Source organism: Otolemur garnettii, unplaced genomic scaffold (assembly GCF_000181295.1).
Source record: "Otolemur garnettii isolate 467f Iridium unplaced genomic scaffold, OtoGar3 scaffold00003, whole genome shotgun sequence".
Classification (NCBI taxonomy): domain Eukaryota; kingdom Metazoa; phylum Chordata; class Mammalia; order Primates; family Galagidae; genus Otolemur; species Otolemur garnettii.
The window spans coordinates 37,591,309-37,612,180 of NW_003852398.1; the positions used below are offsets into that span (position 1 = coordinate 37,591,309).

Sequence of the window (20,872 nt, forward strand, 5' to 3'; positions counted from 1 at the left end):
TTTTTTTTTTGAGACAGAGTCACACTTTGTCGCCCTGTCTTAACTCAGCCTCCCAAGTAGCTGGGACTATAGGCATCTGCCACAATGCCTCACTATTTTTAGAGACAAGGTCTCACTCTGGCTCAGACTGGTCTCAAACCTGCGAGCTCAGGCAATCCACCTGCCTTGGCCTCCCAGAGTGCTAGGATTACTGGCGTGAGCCCCTGTGCCAGGCAGGTGTTGTCATACTATTATAAACTTCAGTGGCCTTAAAACATTTACCTAGAAAATTACCATATACCTCCATCAATGTTCTTATCTCACCTTGTATGACATTGAAGGATTTTCCTCCAAAGGTGTCATCAACACCAGATCAACACCTAACAAGAATTTCAATTGCCCTGTTAAGAACACAGAACTATATAACTTAGAAATAAAAGTTCTAACAGTGTATTTTTAGGAATCTTCTTGATTTAAAAAACCTCAAACAACTCAGAGTAGCAAGGCTATTATAGCAAAGTACTACATCTAAATATCCCTGGCAAAAGATCTCCCAGAGAGACCTGGAATTACCCCGGTAGGTGTGGCAACCAGGCAGACAGCTGGCACTGGGACTACTTATTCTTGCTTACCTGACCTTGCTTCCAACACTCCCGGAAGATCTTCCAATTGTTTTTGTTGCTGGGGTCATGGAGACACAGAAGCCTCCCATCACAGAGCCAGGAGTGAGAAGTATGGGGGTCTAGTACGTTTAACCCCATCACCATCTCCTTCACTTCCTTTTGGGTATCAGTCAAGTTGCAGGCCCGTTTTGAGGCATCTGAGGTTTTCTTGTTTTCCACCACTGAGGCAATAATGTGGTCAAGAAAGTTGGGTAGGCTGGCCTTGCTCTTCACTCCCTGCCAGACACAAACCCATCAGGTAAGCTTGACTGAGGCACCATGAGAAAAGCATTCTCAAAACTGTCTCTGCTATATGCACAGTTTTGATCTCTCTAATTCTACCAAAGTAATTAGAATAGCTTTGCAATAGGGGCTGGGGGACACTAATAAGTCAGTATCTTAAATTCCTCTATCCTTCATATCCTTCTTTTTCTTGCCTTACATTCATTAAAGGAAAATACAGAAAGATCCCTTCTGCTTCAAGAGATTTGAGACCTAAGAAATACCTCTGGCACTTAGTCCTGTATTTCGCATATGCACACAGACTATAGAGATCACAAACTGCCGTAACTGAGTGAAAAAAGATCATTTAGTTTGGGAGTTACTAAATCTTTTCTAGCCAGAAGGTCCAAGAGATATAATACTTCAATTAAATAGCTCAATGACTTGCTAAGGCAGTGGTTTTCTATCAGGGTATACAACAATAAAGGGTATACAAGAGTGTCCAAGAGGAACCAGTGTATTCTGAAAGCATTCTCCTACTTTCCAATTCTTCCCTCCCTACCATCCCATTGAGAATCTCTTAATCTGTTTCAGCTGATGGGAAAGCTCAGGCCTAGCGATGAAAGCAACACATCTAAGGTCATGGAACTGAAAGGGGGAGAGCTTTAATAAACTTAATAATTGTATGTCTAAAGTATGACTAGTCATTAGTGCGATCAAGTATGTAATCACACATCATATTGGGAAATTTAAAACAAACTGGGAATATGAGCAAATACAAATAAAATAGAGCTCAAAATAATTGTTTTGTTTGCCTTTTTTTTTTTTTTGAGACAGTATCTCACTCTGTTGTATAGGCTACAGTGCAGTGGCATGATTATATAGCTCACTATAACTTTAAACCCTTGGGCTTAAACGATCCTCCCACCTCAACTTTACAAGTAACTGGGACCACAGGCACATGTCACCATCCCCAGCTAATTAAAAAATTAAGAGATGGGGTCTCGCCATAATGTTCAGATAGGTCTTGAATTCCTGGCCTCAAGCAATCCTCCCAGCCTTGGTCTCCCAAAGCACTTGCTTTTTTAAACGTTACTTATCCAAAAGAGAACCAAATAACCCAAACTGTGCACTGCTTAGCCACACACAGTTCATCAAATTTCAGCCATTAATCATAAAATAGAAGGAGAAATATATTTATTTACTTGTTTGGAATGATCTGCATGACATAAAAAACAGAAAAGCAAGGTGTAGAATATGTGTATAAAAAGAAGGAAGACAAAAACTATAAATACATGATAATACCACTGAAGTATAGCACTCAAGAGAAAACAGTAACCTCCAGAATGGGAAACAAATGATGGGGAGATGAGGATGATAAGGAGACTTTTCATATAAACCCATTTGTATTTTTAAAGTTTTATATCCCCTGAATTCATTCAATAAATGCTTATTAGACATGACGACTATGGATTAAACTTTGTGGCACTAGGAATATACTGGTGAATAAAACAGTAAAAAATGCCTTGAGAAGAAGTGAAAGACAGAAAAGAAAACATTGTAGTTAAGTGTTATAAAAAACATAAAGCAGAGAAAATAGTGTGTCAGATGGGAGTGTAATGGACTTTTAAAAGGGTAATGTACAAAGACAGGTTTACTGAGGATGACATTTCAGGAGGGAGGAGAGGAAGGTGATGATGAAGCTAGCCATATGGTTAAATGGGAAAGAAATTTTTAGTGGATGAAACAAGTGCAAAGGCCCTAAAGAGGTAGCATACAGCATACCTGACCATGTTCAAGGAATAGCAAGGAAGACGATGGGGCTGGAACAGACTGAGTAAGAAGGAGAATAGCAGATGAAGTCACAGAGGTGAGGGGAAAGGAATAGATAAGACTAGAGCCTCCTAGTCAGGCTCTGGACTCTGCTCATCTTTAAGCACTATAAGGACTTTGCTTAAGTTATGAGAGAAATAGGAAGCCATGGGAGAATTTTAGGCAGAAGCGACATGATCTGGCTTGTATTTTAAAAGGGTCACTTTACTTTGTTGAAAATAGACTGTAGCATATAAAGGGAAGAAACAAAGGCATCTGTCAGTAATTTACTGCAAAAATTTAGGTGAGAGAGTATGTTGGCTCAGACCAGAAAGGAAGCAGTAGAGCTGAAGAGAAATAGGTGAACGTTAGGTACATTTTAAAGATTAAACTGAAAGATCTGCTCAGAAATTAGATATGAAATGTTAAGACAGGGGTGTCCTAAATGATTCTTTAAGATTTCTGATACAAGTAACTGGAAGGATAGAAATGCTACTAACCAAAAGAAAAAACTAAGGAGGCACAGGCTTAGGGGCAGAAGATCAGTTCAGTTTCAGATGTGTTAAAAGTTTGAGATGACTATTATATAACCAAGAGAATACAGTATGAATGCATTGACTATGTAAAAAAATTGTTCACTACTTAAAAGGATCTCAAACATTCCCAAAACTTAACGCAAAAGAGAATCTTGTCAGCTTGACGGATAATGTAGAGAACACAAATCATCATATACCCTCTAACACAATTATCATCAGATCTCTGATGGCTGTCTAGTGGAAAAGCAGCAAAGGCTAGAGTTGTAGATAGGACACTTACTGCTGAGGATGCAGAGAAGACCGGGGGGAAGGGTATGCCTGTGTCCAAGGGGGTTTGAGGAAGCTTTCCAGGCCCGGAGTGAAGGAGGTCTCGAAGGCTAGAGCCTTCGGTTTTGTTGTTGGAGGCAGTGGGACCCAGTAACAGACTGTTAAAAAGCTTTGGAGTCAATGGAGAGATCTTTGCAGTGGAGTTGAATGAGTCCAGCCCAAAGGGTGAATGAGACTCTTTACTGAGCACCGACCTCAGGGACCCTGCTTCTGTAAGAACATAACCAGGAATAGCATTAGGCATGATATGGAATATTCCACAGACAAGTGACTCCTAAAAATCAACCAAGTCGGAAGGAGGAAAGACTCTCTCCTTTCCCCTGCCCCCCAAACTATGTATGGTTTGTCTGGGTGAAGCCTGATAAGCTATGAATATAGGTCTTATGGCCAAGGAGGAACTCTCTTACCTCTTCCTTTCTTTTCCTGATCTGGATTTCAAACTCCTTTTGTTTCCATCCATCTTTTGTCTCCTTCTCTTTCTAAGATAGTGTTCTCAAGTAGGTCTCCAGAACACTTCTATTTAAATCACCTGAAGTGCTTTTTAAAAACGGAGATTGTTGGTCTTACCTCAAGAGATTGTGATTGTATAGTTTTGGGTGAGGCATGTGAATCTGCATTTTTCACAGGTCCCCAGGGGGGACTCTTGTGCACATTGAAAATTGTTGCTCTAAGTCTAGCTCTCAACCCTAGCTATGTAACAGAACCATCTGAGAAGTCTGTTAGAAACTTAGTATGAATCCTGACTAAGGAGGCCTAGGTTAGGGCCCAGGCACTTGCTTTTCTAAAAAAGCTCTACTTCTAGAAAGAAATTCCCTCATTTCATGTGAGCAGCCAGAAAAAGGAGTGGCATGTTTCATAAATGTGGAAGGTAATGTGTGTTCAAAGAATCCCAGAATAACTCATGAGTTCCAGAACCGGCAAGCTTATGTTCATCTCACCTTTTGTTTCTTCTTTAGCCTTCTGAGTTGCTAAATCAGCCAACCAGTGCAGGGCAGAGGAGGGTTGGGCTGTATCAGGACAAGGAGGCCTAATGGCTTTTAGCTCACTATTGCTATTTGATGCTGAACTGTCTGCTTTCAGAGGCTCTTCAGTTCTGATGTCAGTGCTGTCAGCTTTGGGAACATGGTCGGGCCCTGGAGTTGTTATTGTTGCAGTTCCTCCTCCACCTGAGAAGGCAGTTTCATTTCCAGAAGAGGCACTAGGGTTTATGCTAGGAAGCTGAAACACAGAAGGCCAGCATGGTTAGGGTTCTTTCCTTGGGTAGGAAAAACGAACAAATCACAATTATAATGGCTTCAGACACTAAACGTGTCTGGGAAGAATAATCTGAAACTGTTCTGTACACTACTCTTCCATCCATTCTTTTCTTCTTATTTTTTATTTTTGAGACAGAGTCTCATTATGTTGCCCTTGGTAGAGTGCCATGGTGTCACAGCTCACAGCAACCTTAAACTCTTGGGCTTAAGCGATTCTCTTGCCTCAGCTTCTCAAGTAGCTAGGACTATAGGCGCCTGCTATAACGCCTGGCTATATTTTTGTTGTAGATGTCATTGTTGTTTGGCAGGCCTGAGCTGGGTTTGAACCCGCCAGCCCTGGTGTATGTGGCTGGTGCCCTAACCACTGAGCATAGCACCAAGCCTATTCCATTCATTCTTTAGTTCAACATGTATTTACTGAGTCCCAAAACATGCCAGAAACCATGCCTGGGTCTACAGAAAGAGCCCTAGAAAAAATTTGAAGTTTATAATCTAAAATAAAGATGTAATATGCTTGATACACTTTCTGCAATGGCAAACTAGTGATTAAAATTTGACCTCATAGAGGTCAAGAGGTCTGAAAATTTAAACAGTACATGCAAAGGGCTTAAGCATAGTTCAGGTACATGTAAATAAATGCTCAATAAATATTTATTATTTAATTACTAATTTTTCCAAATGATTTGCTCTATTTAGAGTATTTGCATACTTTATATGTCACCTTTACTAAAATATATATCCCAGGGTTGGGTGCAGTGGCTCATGCCTATAATCCCAGAATTTTGAGAGGCCAAGGCCAGGTGGATTGCCTGAGTTGACAGGTTTGAGACCAGCCTGAGCCAGGAGACCTGTCTCTAAAAGTAGCCAAGTGATGTGGGGGGGGACATCTGTAGTTCTAACTACTTGGAAGGCTGAGGCAAAAGAATCAATTGAAGCTTGATGCCTGTGGCTCAAGCAGCTAAGGCACCAGCCACATATACCTGAGCTGGCAAGTTCAAATCCAGCCCAGGCCCACCAAACAACAATGATGGCTGCAACCAAAAAATAGCTGGGCATTGTGGCGGGCACCAGTAGTCCAGCCACTTGGGAGGTGGAAGCAGGAGAATTGCTTGAGAGCCTAGGATTTGGATGTTGCTATGATGCCATGGCACTCTACCCAGGGTGACAGCTTGAGGCTCCATCTCAAAACAAACAAATGAACAACAACAACAAAAAAGAGAGAATCACTTGAGCTCAAGAGTTTGAGGTTGCTGTGAGATGTGATGCCAGAGCACTCTACCGAAGGTGACAAAGTGAGACTGTCTCAAAAAAAAAAAGAAGAAGAAGAAGAAGAAGAAGAAGAAGAAGAAGAAAACCACTATCTCTGAACTCAGCATGCAAATCTTCAAATTTCTGTCAACTCCGAGGTATACATCTTGACAAAAGGCAAAGAATATGTTTGTGGTATTTATCAACAAAGTGTGAATTTGTTTAAAGATGAATGAAGAGAAACCATACTAGTCAAGAAAAAAAATCTTTTGAATAAATTTTTTTGGGCTCCCTCTAGAAAGGCTTCCCCATCCTTTAATTTCCCAGGAATCCTATAATAGCTTGGGACAAGACAGTTGAAAATAGGGCATTTGCTGGTACAAAGAATTTAAGCTGCACTCAGTTATACTCACACACACACCACATTACCTGAGACATCCCATTAGTGACAGCAGGTCTCAACACAGATTTATTCTGTCGACTAATACAAGGGCAGTTTGCTTTAATTCCCCACTTCCCCCGGGCAGCATGTACCATGTCTCCAATATTGTAAAGAGCTGGGGGGGAGGGGGAAATAACAATAACAATTAACATCATAGCATTTGTACATGCCACATACTGTGCTAAAAACATTCTTTACATTGTATCTCCCTAAATCTTTACCACATTTCAGTGAGGTAACTGCTTTGCTCAAGTAAATAAAGTAGGTAAATAAAAGTACTGACTTTAACCTGGTTTATCTGACCCTGGAGTTCTGTGTACTCTGAGTGACTAAGCTGTAGTCTCTCCCTTCTTTAGTAAAGATCAATAAGGTAGGCCGGACATGGTGGCTCCCATCTGTAATCCTAGCACTCTGGGAGGCCAAGGTGGGTGGACTGCTTGAGCTTAGGAGTTCGAGACCAGCCTGGAGCAAAAGCAAGACCCCCATCTCTACTAAAAAATAGAAAAACTGAGGCAAGAGGATCACTTCAGCCCAAGAGTTGGAGATTACTGTGAGCTATGATGCCATGGCTCTACCCAGGGCGACAGCTTGAGACTGCCTCCAAAAAAAGATCAACAAGGTATCCACCAAGATAAACTCTAGGGGTAGATTCCTTAATGTTTAAGTGTTAACATTTTGCAGTTTTTTTTTTGGCTGGGACTGGGTTTGAACCTGCCACCTCCGGCATATGAGGCTGGTGCCCTACTCTTTTGAGCCACAGGCACCACCCTAAGTGTTAACATTTTGAATCATGTACTTTACACTGTAAGTTATATGAGAAAAAACATAAACAAAACAAAATAGATCAATGTAAACTTTGATGGGTAAACATTTAAATATACTTTAACCAGCAGGGAGCAAGCATCCTACCCCTGTACTCAAGAAGCCCTCTGGTTTAGAAGCAAGGGGATGCTCACCTAAAGCATTTCTTTTTTTTTTTTTTTTTTTAATACAGAGTTTTAAGCTGTCACCCTGGGTAAGTGCCATGGCATAAGAGCTCACAGAAGCCTCTAACTCTTGGGCTCAAGCAATCCTCTTGTCTCAAGTTTTTCTATTTCTGGTAGAGATGGGGGTCTTGATTTTGCTTAGGCTGGTCTCTAACTCAGGAGTTCAAGCAATCCAATAGCCTTGGCCTCCCAGAATGCTAGTATTATAGGCTTGAGCCACTGAGCCCAGCCAAACTTTTCTTTCTTGTTTTTTTTTTTTTTTTCGAGAACAGGGTCTCACTCTGTCATCCAGGAAGGAGTAGTACAGAGGTGTAATCACAGCACACAGTAACCTTGAATTTCTGGACTTCAGTGACCCTCCTGCCTCAGCCTCCTAAGTAGCTTGGATTATAGGTATGTGCCACCATGGCTGGCTAATCTTTTAATTTTTAATTTTGTAGAGACAGCTCCAAAAGTTATCTTAAGTGGATGAGAATATAGACAGTAGTTTTGCAGATTCACCATCTGCAATGCATGTATGTTAAAGGAAGTATAGAGGTGAGGCATACAGAAACTTCTAGACAAATCAATGAAGTAAGATGGGATGATACAAATACGACCACTTGTTGCTACTGTTAAGATATCTGCCATTATTACAGAGCCTTCAGTTGGAATTTTTTTTTTTTTTGGCTGGGGCTGGGTTTGAACCCGCCACCTTGGGCATATGGGGCCAGCGCCCTACTCCTTCAGCCACAGGTGCTGCCCCCTTCAGCTGGATTTTTATAAGCTGAAAACCAGAGATCTTTCTGGAATACTAGAAACGGGCTTTTCTATTTTGGTCCAGCTAACCATAGGGATGTGAAATAATACTTAGAAACTTGAACTGCTACTTTGACCAGAAAGGAGTAGAGTGTGCATTAGCCACAGACACTGTAACATGCATGTAAAGATACAAATTTTTAGCTGACTGTACTAGCTCACACCTATAATCCTAACACTTTGGGAGGCCAAGGTGGGTGGATTGCCTGAGCTCAGGAGTTTGAGACTAGCCTGAATAAGACCCTCCCCATCTCTACTAACAATAGAAAAACTAGCTGGGATTGTGGCAGGCTCTTACAGTCCCAGCTACTCAGGAAGATGTGGCAAGAGGATCACTTGAGCTCTAGAGTTTGAAGATGCTGTGAGCTATGATGTCACAACACTCTACCAAGGGCTATAGAGTGAGACTCAGTCTCAAAACAAAAGAAAACTAACAAAACAAGTGAATAAAAAACCCCCAAAGATATAAATTTTCAGAGAAAGCTGGTGAAACTCAACTTAAATCTTCTTGCCTCAACCTCCCAAGTAGCTGGGACTAACAGCCATGTGCCACCAAGCCTTGCTAGTTTTTTCTATTTTTAGTAGAGATGGGGAGGGTCTTATTCAGGCTGGTCTTGAACTCCTGAGCTCAAGCAATCCACCCACTTCCGATTTCTAGAGTACTAGGAGTACAGGCACTTGAGAATTTTTTTTTTTTAAGAGACAGTGAGGCCAGATACAGTGGCTTTCATCTATAATCTTAGTACTCTGAGAGGCTGAGGTGGATGGATTGCCTGAGCTCAGGAGTTGGAGACCAGCCTGAACAATGGTGACATGCCATCTCTACTAAAAATAGAAAAACTGAGTCAAGAGGATCGCTTGAGTCCAAGAACTTGAGGTTGCTGTGAGCTATAATGCCACAAAACTCTAGTCAGAGAACCAGAATGAGACTCTATCTCAAAAAAAAAAAAAAAAGAGAGAGAGAGACAGGGTTTCGTTCTGTCACTCTGCCTGGACTGCAGTGGCACAATCACAGCTCCCTGCAGCCACAAACTCTTGGGCTCAAGGGATCCTTCTGCCTCAGCCTGAGTAGCTGAGACTACAGGTGAGCACCACAATACCTGGCTAATATTTATATATTTTTTATTGTAGAGATGAGATCTGTTGCCAAGGCTATAAAAAATTTTATTGTATGTGAATATCTCAACTAAAAACGTTTTCTAAGACCAGGCACAGTGGCTCACGCATATAATCCCAGCACTCTGGGAGGCGGAGGCAGTGGATTGCCTGAGCTTAGGAGGCGGAGGCGGGTGGACTGCCTGAGCTTACAGGTTCAGGACCAGCCTGAGCAAGTGGGAGAACTCATCTCTAAAATAGCTGGGTGTGGCTCGGTGTCTGTAGCTCAGCAGCTAGTTCGCCAGCCATATACACTGGAGCTGGCGGGTTTGAATCTAGCCCAGGCCTGCCAACCAATTACAACTACAACCAAAAAACAGCTAGGCACTGTGAGGGGTGCCTATAGTCCCACCTACTTGGGAGGCTGAGGCAAGAGAATCACTTAAGCCCAAGAGTTTAAGGTTGCTGTGAGCTGTGACGCTATAGCATACTACCAAGGGTGACAAAGTGAGACTTTGTCTCAAAAAAAAAAAAAAGCTGGGCATTGTGGCGGGTGCCTATAGTCCTAGCTACTCAGGAGGCTGAGGCAAGAGAATTGCTTTCACCCAAGAGTTGGAGGTTGCTGTGAGCTGTGAGACCACAGCACTCTACTGAGGGTAATATAGTAAGACTCTGCCTCAATAAAAAATAAAAAACAAACAAACAAATAAATAAAATAAAAACACTGGAAAAAGGCATTTCCTTACCTGTGCCAGGGATGATCTGTGTAGGCATGAGATTCTCTGGTTCATGGGACTGTCCTTTTGCACACTTCAACCAGGAGAAAACCTCTTCATCACCTATTTCCTCTGTCTCTGAAATAGAAATGAATGATTTTACTTATTTTATAAGGGTCACAAGATGGATCTCGTTCCGTGAGCTGAGGTTTCAGAACCCTGTAGGATAGTTTTCTCATGGCCAAAAAAGAAAACAGCTAACTTTTTAGAAATCTGCTTTACTGAGGTATAATTTACATATATAATTCAATTAAAAATGTTTATACCTCAATAGGTTTAGAGAAACATATTCAACTTTATCAACACTACCACAATCACTACATAAAACATTTGTACCCAAACTTCTAACAGTTTACTTGAGTCAATGCCCTTCCTTCAACTTGTGGCCACTAGTGATCAATTTTCTAATGCTAAAGTTTTGCTTTTTTAGAATTTCATATAAATGGAAGCAAATAGAATGCAGTCATTTGTGTTGGGTTTCTTTCACTTAGAATAATGCTTTTGAGACTGATCTATATATAGTATTGCATGTGACAATAATTTATTCCTTTTTATGGATGAGTAGTAGTATTCCATGGTATGGATATACCATACTTAGTTTACTTATTCATCAGCTGGTGACCATTTGGATTGTTTCCTATTTTTTTTTTTTTTTTTGAGACAGGGACAGAGTCTTTGTCACCTTGGGTAGAGGGCTGTGGCATGATAGTTCACAAGGACCTCAAACTCTTGGGCTCAGACAATCCTCTTGCCTCAGCCTGGCAAGTAGCTGAGACTACAGGTACCTGCCACAACCACCAACTAGTTTTTCTATTGTTAGTAGAGACGGGGTCTGGCTCTTGCTCAGGCTGGTCTTGAACTCCTGAGCTCACAAAATCCACCTGCCTTGGCTTCCCAGAGGGCTAAGATCACAGGTGTGAGACACCTTACTCAGCCTGTTTCCTATTTTTGGCTATTATGAATAAAGCTGCTGTAAATATTCATGTACAAGTCTTTCAATGTACATGTTTTCATTTCTCTAAATACTTAGGATTGCTGGGTTACATAGTAAATTTCAACTTATAAGGAAATGATCTTGTTTTTCAAAGTAATGTTACCAATCTGCATTCCTATCAAGTACTTGATACTATAAGTTTTTAAAAATTTCAGCCATTCAGGGTGGTGCCTGTAGCTCAAAGGAGTAAGGCGCCAGTCCCATATGCTGGAGGTGGCGGGTTCAAACCCAGCCCTGGCCAAAAAATAACTAAAAAACAAACAAAAAAAAATGTCAGCCATTCTAGTCAACATAATGATTTCTCATTATGGTTTTAATTTGCATTTCCTTAATGAATAATAATTTTTTTTTCCAGTAGAGACAGGGTCTTCTTATCTTGCCCAGGTTGGCCTTAAACTCCTGGTCCCAAGTAATCCTCCCACTTTAACCTTCCCAAAGTGCTGGGATAAAAGGCATGAACTATGCCAAGCTCAATGATAATTTTTCTTTCATGTGCTTATCTGCCACTGATCATATCTTTGTTAATGAAATATTTGTTCAAACCTCTGCCCATTTAAAAACTGGCTTGGTTGTCTTTTTATTATTGAGTTATAAGAGGCTTTATTTAGAGATAAAAGAGATCTTTTATCTAGAGAAAGATCTAGGGATAAAAGAATTCTAGCAAATATGTGATTAGCAAATCTTTTTTCCTAATCTGTAGCCAGTCTTTTCTTTCTTTCTTTCTTTTTTTTATAATTTTTAATTTGTTTTTGCAGTTTTTGGCTGGGGCTGGGTTTGAACCCACCTCTGGCATATGGGGCTGGTGCCCTACTCCTTTGAGCCACAGGCGCCACTCTAGTCTTTTTATTTTTTTAACAGTGCCTTTGGGAGACAGAGGTGGGTGGACTGCCTGAGCCAGAGCCGAGACCCTGTCTCTAAAAACAGCCAGGTGTTGTAGTGGGTGCCTGTAGTCCCAGCTACTCAGGAGGCCGAGATAAGAGAATCGCCTGGGCCCAAGAGTTTGAGGTTGCTGTGAGCTAATATATGACAGCACTCTACCAAGGGTGACAAAGTGAGACTCTGTCTCAAAACAAAACAAACCAAACAACAAAAAAAAAAACAGTGCATTTTAGCTGGGTACGGTGGCTCATGCCTGTAATCCTAGCATTTTGGGAGGCTGAGGCAGGTGGATTGCTTAATATCAGGAGTTCGAGGTCAGCCTGAGCAAGAACAAAACTCCTCTCTCTACTCAAATTAGAAAAACAGGCCGGCATCATGGCAGGTGCCTGTAGTCCCAGCTACTCTGGAGGCTGAGACAAGAGGATGGCTTGGGCCCAAGAGTTTGTGGTTGCTGTGAGCTATGACATTACTGTACTCTACTGAGGGTAATAGAATGAGGCTGTGTTTCAAAGTAACTTCCCCGCAAAAAAATCCCAGTGCATTTTGAAGAGCTAATTTTCTTTTTGTTAGAGAAATGGGGTTTCCCTCTATTGCCTAGGCTGGAGTTTCATGGCATAATCATAGTTGAAGAACTAAGGATTTAAAATTTGATATCAAGGCAGTGCCTGTGGCTCAGTGAGTAGGGCACTGGCCCCACATACCAAGGGTGGCGGGTTTGAACCTGGCCTCCACCAAACTGCAACAAAAAAATAGCAGGGCATTGTTGTGGGTGCCTGTAGTCCCAGCTACTTGGGAGGCTGAGGCAAGAGAACCTCCTAAGCCCAAGAGCTGGAGGTTGCTGTGATCTGTGATGCCACGGCACTCTACCAAGAGTGACAAAGTGAGACTCTGTCTCTAAAACAAAAACAAACAAAAAAAATTTGCTATCGGTTTGGGGGTGGTAGCTCATGCTTCTAATCCTAGCACTTTCAGAGGCTAAGATGGGAGGAACATGTAAAGCCAGGAGTTGGAGACCACCTGGGAACAGCAAGACTCTTTATCAATACCAAAAAATTCAAAAAATTAGCCAGGAGGGGTGCACAAGCCTTTAGTCCCAGCTACTCGGGAAGCTGAGGCAGGAGGAGCACTTGAGCCCTCCTTGTGGTTGCTGTGAGCTATGATGTCTAGCCTGAAGCCTAAGCAATGGAGTGAGACTTTGTCTCCAAAAAAAAAGTACTAGCCCAGCGTTGTGGTAGGCTCCTATAGCCCCAGCTTCTTCGGAGCTGAGGCAAGGAGAATGCTTGAGTTCAGCACTTTGAGGTTGCTATGAGCTATGATGTGACAGTACTCTATTCAGGGGATTGAGTGAGACGCTGTCTCAAAAAAAAAAAAAAAAAAACAGGCCAGGCATGGTGGTTCACATCTGTAATCCTAGCACTCTAGGAGGCTGAGGAGGGTGGATTGCTTGAGGTCAGGAGTTTGAGATCAGCCTGAGCAAAAGCGAGACCTCATCTCTACTAAAAATAGAAAAACAGAAAATCTGAGGCAAGAGGATCACTTGAGCCCAAGAGTTGGAGGTTGTTGTGAGCTACGACATCATAGCACTCTACCCAGGGTGACAGCTCGAGACCGTCTCAAAAAAAAAGAACAAGAAAAAAAGCATATTAGTTTGTTTTTCTTTGGCTTTTTGTGTCTATCTAAGAAATATCTGTCTAGTGCATGGACATAAAGATTTTCTATTTTTTCTAGAAATTTTAGGTTGGTTACGAAACATAAAATACTAAAAGAAATGCTAACAGAGTTAGTGTATAGTATGAAATAAAGACAGAGGTTCATTTTTTGTCTTTGCTTGTGAATACATAATTGTTCTGATATCATCTGTTGGAAAAACTATTCTTCCCCCATTGAATTGCTTTGGCACTTCTACAAAAATAAAAAATCAATTAACTGTTTATGTGAGGGATTACTTGTAGACTCTCTCATGTGTTCAATTACTGAAGAGTCCTGCTGACTACAGCTTTATTTATTTTTTATTTTATTTTATTTTATTTTTTTTTTTTTTGAGACAGAGCCTCAAGCTGTCCCCCTGGGCAGAGTGCCGTGACATTACAGCTCACAGCAACCTCCAACTCCTGGGCTCAAGCGAGTCTCCTGCCTCTGCCTCCCAAGTAGCTGGGACCACAGGCGCCTGCCACAACGCCCGGCTATTTTTTTTTTGGTTGCAGCCGTCATTGTTGTTTTGGCGGGTCCGGGCTGGGGATTCGAACCCACCACCTTAGGTGTACGTGGCTGGCGCCTTAGCCGGTTGAGCTATAGGCGCCGAGCCATATTTTATTTTATTTTTAAGACAGAGTCTCACTTTGTTGCCCTGGGTAGAGTGCCATGGCGTCACAGCTCACAGCAACCACAAACTCTTGGGCTGTAGCAATTCTCTTGCCTCAAGCCTCCCAAATGGCTGGGACTACAGGTGCCCACCACAACGCCCGGCTATTTTTTTTTTTTTTTTTTTTGGTAGAGACAGTCTCACTTTATCACTCTGGGTAGAGGGCCGTAGTATCATAGCTCACGGCAACCTCCAAACCTGGGCTTAGGCTATTCTCTTGCCTCAGCCTCCAAGTAGTTGGGACTACAGGCGCCTGCCACAACGCCTGGGCTTAGGCTATTCTCTTGCCTCAGCCTCCAAGTAGTTGGGACTACAGGTGCCTGCCACAACGCCTGGCTATTTTTTTGTTGCAGTTCATCCAGGGCTGCGTTTGAACCTGCCACCCTTGGTATATGGGGCCGGCACCCTACCCACTGAGCCACAGGCGCCACCTATGCCTGGCTATTTTTAGAGATGAGGTCCTGCTCTGGCTTAGGCTGGTCTCAAATCCGTGAGCTTGGGCAATCCACCTGCCTCGGTCTCCCAGAATGCTAGGATTACAGGCGTGAGCCACTACACCCGGCCCTGACTATAGCTTTATGTTAGGTTGTGAAATAAAGTAGTAGCAGTCTAACTTAGTACACTATTTTGTTTCAGAATTGGTTTGGTTATCTAAGGTTCTTTGCATTTTAAACATTGGATCTTCTTTTTCTGAGATAGAGTCTCACTCTGTCACCCTGGGTAGAGTGCTATGGTATCATAGCTCACAGCAATCTCCAACTCTTGGGCTTCAGCAATCCTCTGGCCTCAGCCTACTGAGTAGCTGGGACTACAGGCCTATACCTCTACATCTACCTAGTTTACTTTTAGTAGAGACAGAGTTTCACTCTTGCTCAGGCTGGTCTTAAACTCCTGAGCTCAAGCAATTCACCAGCCTAGGCCTCTCAGAGTACTATGATTGTAGGCATGACAATCTGGCCTCTTAACTTAAATTTGCTTAATTATTATTATTTTTATAGCAAGCATGAAACAAGGTTTACTGAGAAAGAGAAAGGTCAGTTTACAGAGTAACAGCAAGACACAGGATTACAGAGCAAGATACATTTGCCATAGACAGCAAATAGGCCTCCCTCCATTGTCAGGGCAAGTAGGCAAAGAGGAACGCTTAAATTTTATAAAATATTTTTACATTGGTCGTGTGTGGTGGCTCACTATCTGTAATCCTAGCACTCTGGGAGGCTGAGGTGGGCAGACTGCCTGAGCTCAGGCATTTAGAGATCAGTCTGAACAAGAGTGAGATCCTGCCTCTGTAAAAACAGAAAAAGTAGGTTTGGCACCTGTAGTGGCTAAGGCGCCAGCCACATACACCAGAGCTGGTGGGTTCAAATCCAGCCTGGGCCTGCCAAATAGCAATGACAACAACAACCAAAAAATAGCTGGGCATTGTGGCAGGCACCTGTAGTCCCAGCTACTTGGGAGACCGAGGCAAGAGAATCGCTTGAGCCCAGGAGCTCAAGGTTGCTATGAGCTGTGATGCCACAGCACTCTACCCAGGGTGACAACTTGAGGCTCTGTCTCAAAAAAAAGAAAAATTAGCCAGGCGTTTTGGCATGTGTATGTAGTTCCAGCTATTTGGGAAGGTGAAGCATGAGAATCATGTGAGCCCAAAAGTCTGAGCTTGCTGTGAGCTATGATGCTGTCATGGCACTTAACCTTTGGGTAACAAAGTGATACCCTGTGTCAAGAAAAAAAAATTTGTTTTTTCACATTTATATTAATAAGGCTTTGGGGGCTGTAATTTTATTTGCCATTATCTTTTCATTTCTTTCTTCTTCTTCTTCTTTTTTTTTTTTTTGTAGTTTTTGGCGGGAGCTGGGCTTGAACCCACCACCTCCAGCATATGGGGCCGGCACCCTACCCCTTTGAGCCACAGGCGCCGCCCTTTTCATTTTCTTTTATTTATTAGTTTGTTTTTGAGACAGAATTGACTTTGTCACCCTTGTTGGAGTGCTAAGGTGTCATAGCTCACAGCAACCTCAAATTTCTTGGCTCAAGAGATTATCTAGCCTCAGCCTCCTAAGTAGCGGGGATTATAGGCACCTACCACAATGCCGGGCTATTTTTAGAGAACAGGGTCTCACTCTGCCTCAGGCTGATCTTGAACTCCTGAGCTCAAGCAATCCAGTCTCCTCGGCCTCCCAAAGTGCTAGGATTTCAGGTATGAGCCACCACACCTGGCTTTTCATTTGGTTTTGATACTAGTGTAACTGTCATGCTGTAATGACTTAAGTTTTCTTTGTTAGAAGACTTCTTTTTTAAGACAGAGTCTCACTCAGTCGCCCTGGGGTTGACTGCTGTGATGTCATAGCTCAGCAATCTCAAACTCTTGGGCTCAAGTGATCCTCTTGCCTCAGCCTCCCAAGTAGCTGGGATTATAATCACCTGCCACAACTCCTGGCTTTTTTTTTTTTTTTTTAAGAGACAAGGTCTCACTCTTGCTCAGGTTGGTTTCAACTCCTGAGCTCAGGCAGTCCATCTGCCTGGGCCTCCCAGAGTGCTAGGATTATAGGCATGAACCACTGTGCCCAGCCATTATTAGATTTTCTTGATCTGAAAGACTATTTCACTCTTATTATTGAAAGAGATTTTCACTGTGTATGAATTCTAAGTCAACAGATTTGTTTTTAGCATGTTACAGGGTCATTTCTTTGACTTCTGACCTATAAGGTTTCTGACTAGATTGCTGTCATTCTTAATCTTTGTTACTCTGCACAAAACATGCTTAATGTTTCTTCTATTTGTGGTTTACAGTTGGTTTGTGGTTCACAACTTTCATCAAATTTAGAAAATTTAAAAATTTTTTTTTCTCTCTGTCCTCTCACTTTTTCATTCTGGAACTCCAATTTTATGTTTTAGAGATTACCCAAAATTTCCCATGGCTCTACAAGGTACTCTTCAATTTATACATTTAGGTCTTTTATTTTTTCTCCCTATGCTTTATTTTATTGTTATTTGCTTTTTTTTTTTGAGACAGAGCCTCAAGCTGTTGCCCTGGTAGAGTGCTGTGGCATCATAGCTCACAACAACCTCCAACTCTAGGGCTTAAGAAATCCTCTTGCCTCGGTTTTTCTATTTTTAGTAGAGATGGGTCTTGCTTTTGCTCACGCTAGTCTTGAACTTGTAAGGTCAAGCTATCCCACCACCTTGGCCTCCCAGAGTGCTAGGATTACAAGCGTGAGCCACCTCACCCAGTAACTATGCTTCATTTTAGATTGTTTCAATTGCCATGCCCCTAAATTCCCTTTTTTTCCTCTTCCGCAGTGTCTAATCTGTTATCATGTTTAGTATAAATATTTGAGATATTTCTATTTTTGGAAATTTCTTTTTTTTTTTTGGCCAGGGCTGGATTTGAACCCACCACCTCTGGCATATGGGGTCAGCGCCCTACTCCTTTGAGCCATTGGCGCTGCCCTATTTCTGGAAGTTTCATTGGAGTCTTTTATATATCTTTTCTATTTCTGTCATCATGTTCATGTTTTCGTATATGTCCTTAAGCATATGTATAAGATTTATAATAGCTACTCTAAGGTACTTTTCTATGAATTCTGTATTATCTTTAAGGTACTTTTCTATGAATTCCATTATCTCTGTAATTTTGTGGTATCTCTGTAATTTTGTGATTGATTCCCCTTGCCCTAGATTATGTGCAATGTTATCCTACTTTTTGCATATCTGATCTTTTTTTTTTTTTTTTGAGACAGAGTCTCAAGCTGTCGCCCTGGGTAGAGTGCTGTGGCATCACAGCTCACAGCGACCTAAACTTCTTGGGCTTAAGCAATTCTCTTGCCTCAGCCTCCCAACTACCTAGGACTACAGGCACCTGCCACAATGCCTGGCTATTTTTTTGTTGCAGTTGTCGTTGTTTTAGCTGGCCTGGGGCTGGGTTTGAACCTACCAGCCTCAGTGCATGTGGCTGGCACCCTCCCCACTGAGCTATGGGCACTGCCTGATAATTTTTTTTTAAGTGATAAGGTCTCACTTTGCTACCTAGGCTGACGTTCAGTGGCCCAATCATAGTTTAGTATAACCTCAAATTCCTGGGCTCAAGCAATCAATCCTCTCACCTCAGCCTCCAGAGTAGCTAGGACAATAGGCATACACTACCACATGTGGATAATTAAAAAATGATTTTTTCTTTTTTGGGGGGAAGATGAGGTCTTGCTATGTTGCCCAGGCTGGTCTTCAACTTCTAGCCTTAATGATCCTCCTGCCTAAGCCTCCAAAAGCATTGGGATTACAGGCATAAATCGCTGTCTACCCCATACTTCATAATTATTGAATGAATGCATAGTTTTGTGACTTTTACACTTCTGAGCACTTGATTTTACTGTAACCCTTTAAAGAGTGTTAGGTTTTTTTGTTTGCTTTTTTGAGACAGAGTATCAAGCTATCACCCTGGGTAGAGTGCTGAGGCGTCACAGCTCACAGCAACCTCCAACTCCAACTCTTGGGCTCAAGTGATTCTCTTGCCTCCACCTCCCAAGTAGCTGGGATTACAGGTGCCCACCACACCTGGCTATTATTTTTTTTGTTGTTATTGTTGCAGTTGTTGTTTCAGCCGATCTGGGCCAGGTTCAAACCTGTCAGCCTTGGTGTATATGGCTGGAATCCTACCCACTGAGCTACACGGTGCCCCAAGAGTGTTAGGTTTTGGTGTGGTGCACAGTAAGTACCTTGCAGATCAGTTTGATTATTCTGAGGTTTGCTTTACACTTTGTTATGACAACTCTAGAGCAGTTTTTATTTTGGGACTAAATTAGTCCCAATAGTAAAGTGTGACCCTTCTGGACTCCACTATTTCTTTTCTTTCTTTCTTTTTTTTTTTTTTTAAATTAAGACAGAGTCTCACTCTGTTACCCTGGGTAGAATGCTGTGGTGTCATAGCTTACAGCAACCTCAAACTCTTGAGCTTCAGCAATCCTCTTGCCTCCGCCTCCCAAGTAGCTGGGACTTGAGGCGCCTGCCACAACTCCCAGCTAGTATTTTCATTTTTAGTAGAGACAGGGTATTGCTCTTGCTCAGACTGGACTTGAACTCCTGAGCTCAAGCAATCCACCGGCCTCGGCCTCCCAGAGTGCTAAGATTATAGGTGTGAGCCACTGCATGCAGCCTTACTGTTTCTTCACATTGGGTAGTGGGAATACAAATTTTGAGTTCTGTGAATTATTCACTCCATTACTTTCTGATGGTTCTCTCTTAGACCTTGAGGAGTTTCATCTTATACGTGTAAAGATTACTATGTAGGCAAAACACTGAGAGGATTTCTCTGCAGATTTCTGATGCCGTTCCTATCCCTTCAGCACTTTGCCACACTTTCTCAGACTTTTTCTTTTCTTTTTTGGAGACAGAGTTTTACTACATCACCCTTGGTAGAGTGCCATTATGTCACAGCTCACAACTACCTCAAACTCTTGGGCTCAAGAGATCCTCTTGCCTCAGTTTTTCATTTTTAGTAGAGACAGGGTCTCACTCTTGCCCAGGCAGGTCTCAAACTGATAAGCTCAAGCAATCCACCCGCCTTGGCCTCCCAGAGTGCTAGGATTACGATGTGAGCCACTGTGCCCAGCCCACTTTCTCAGACGTTGAGCTCTGTCTCTACTCAGAGGGTCACCAATTTCTGCTTTAGTTTCCTTTCCTTATCCTACAGCCTAGAAACTGTCCCCAGTTAGTAAGCCAGGGGAATTAAAAGGATCACCTTACGTTTTCTGGTCTCTCAGGGATCATAGTCCTGTGCTAGTTGTTGGCCTCTGTCTAAAACTGTGGTTTCATATATTTTATCCAGTTTTCTCATTGTCGATAGCAGGAGAGGAACTCCTTTAGCAGTTAATCTTTCTCTAACAGCTAAGATTTATGGAGTATCTAGTGAGTGTCACACTCTGTTATAATCACTTTACATACAACATCTTTATTTATTTTTGAGACAGAGGCTCACTTTGTTGCCCCCTTTGTAGAGTGCCATGAAATCATATTTCACAGCAATCTCAGATTCTTGGGCTTAAGTGATTCTCTTGCCTCAGCCTCCCAAGTAGCTGGGACTATACAGGTACCCACCACAATGTCCAGCTTTTTTTAGATTCAGGGTCTTGCTCGAGCTCAGGCTGGTCTTAAACCTGTGAGCTCAGGCAATCCCAAAGTGCTGGGATTACAGGCATGAGCCACTATGCCCACCATCTCATTTAATAATCACAACATCATAAGGGAAGTACTTATCATTCGCAGGCAAGGAAACTAAGGATCCAAAGAATTAAGTACCTAGCCCAAGATACTACAGTTAGTATAATAAAAGGTGAAAGTAGATTTTAATCTCAATAGCTTAAGCTCTAATCTACCGTATGTAGTATAATGGCCACACTATCTTTGAAGAGTAAATGAGGAGATCAGGAGACAAGGAGGAGTCCTGGCGTGTATTAAGATAAAGCAAGAACCAGGCTCGGCGCCTGTAGCTCAACCGGCTAAGGC

General features: G+C 42.2%; 1 protein-coding gene across 1 annotated transcript in view; it reads right to left on the bottom strand.

Moving 5' to 3' along the window:
• Nucleotides 1-20,872, bottom strand: part of KDM3B (lysine demethylase 3B) — a 93,381-nt gene that overhangs the window by 17,100 nt on the left and 55,409 nt on the right. Inside the window, exons 11-15 of the mRNA XM_012807071.2 lie at nt 10,110-10,241; nt 6,472-6,599; nt 4,477-4,756; nt 3,492-3,748; nt 612-878 (exon numbers count right to left, since the gene is read on the bottom strand). Coding sequence (XP_012662525.1) covers nt 612-878; nt 3,492-3,748; nt 4,477-4,756; nt 6,472-6,599; nt 10,110-10,241 — 1,064 coding nt within the window. The remainder of the gene's footprint in view (nt 1-611; nt 879-3,491; nt 3,749-4,476; nt 4,757-6,471; nt 6,600-10,109; nt 10,242-20,872) is intronic.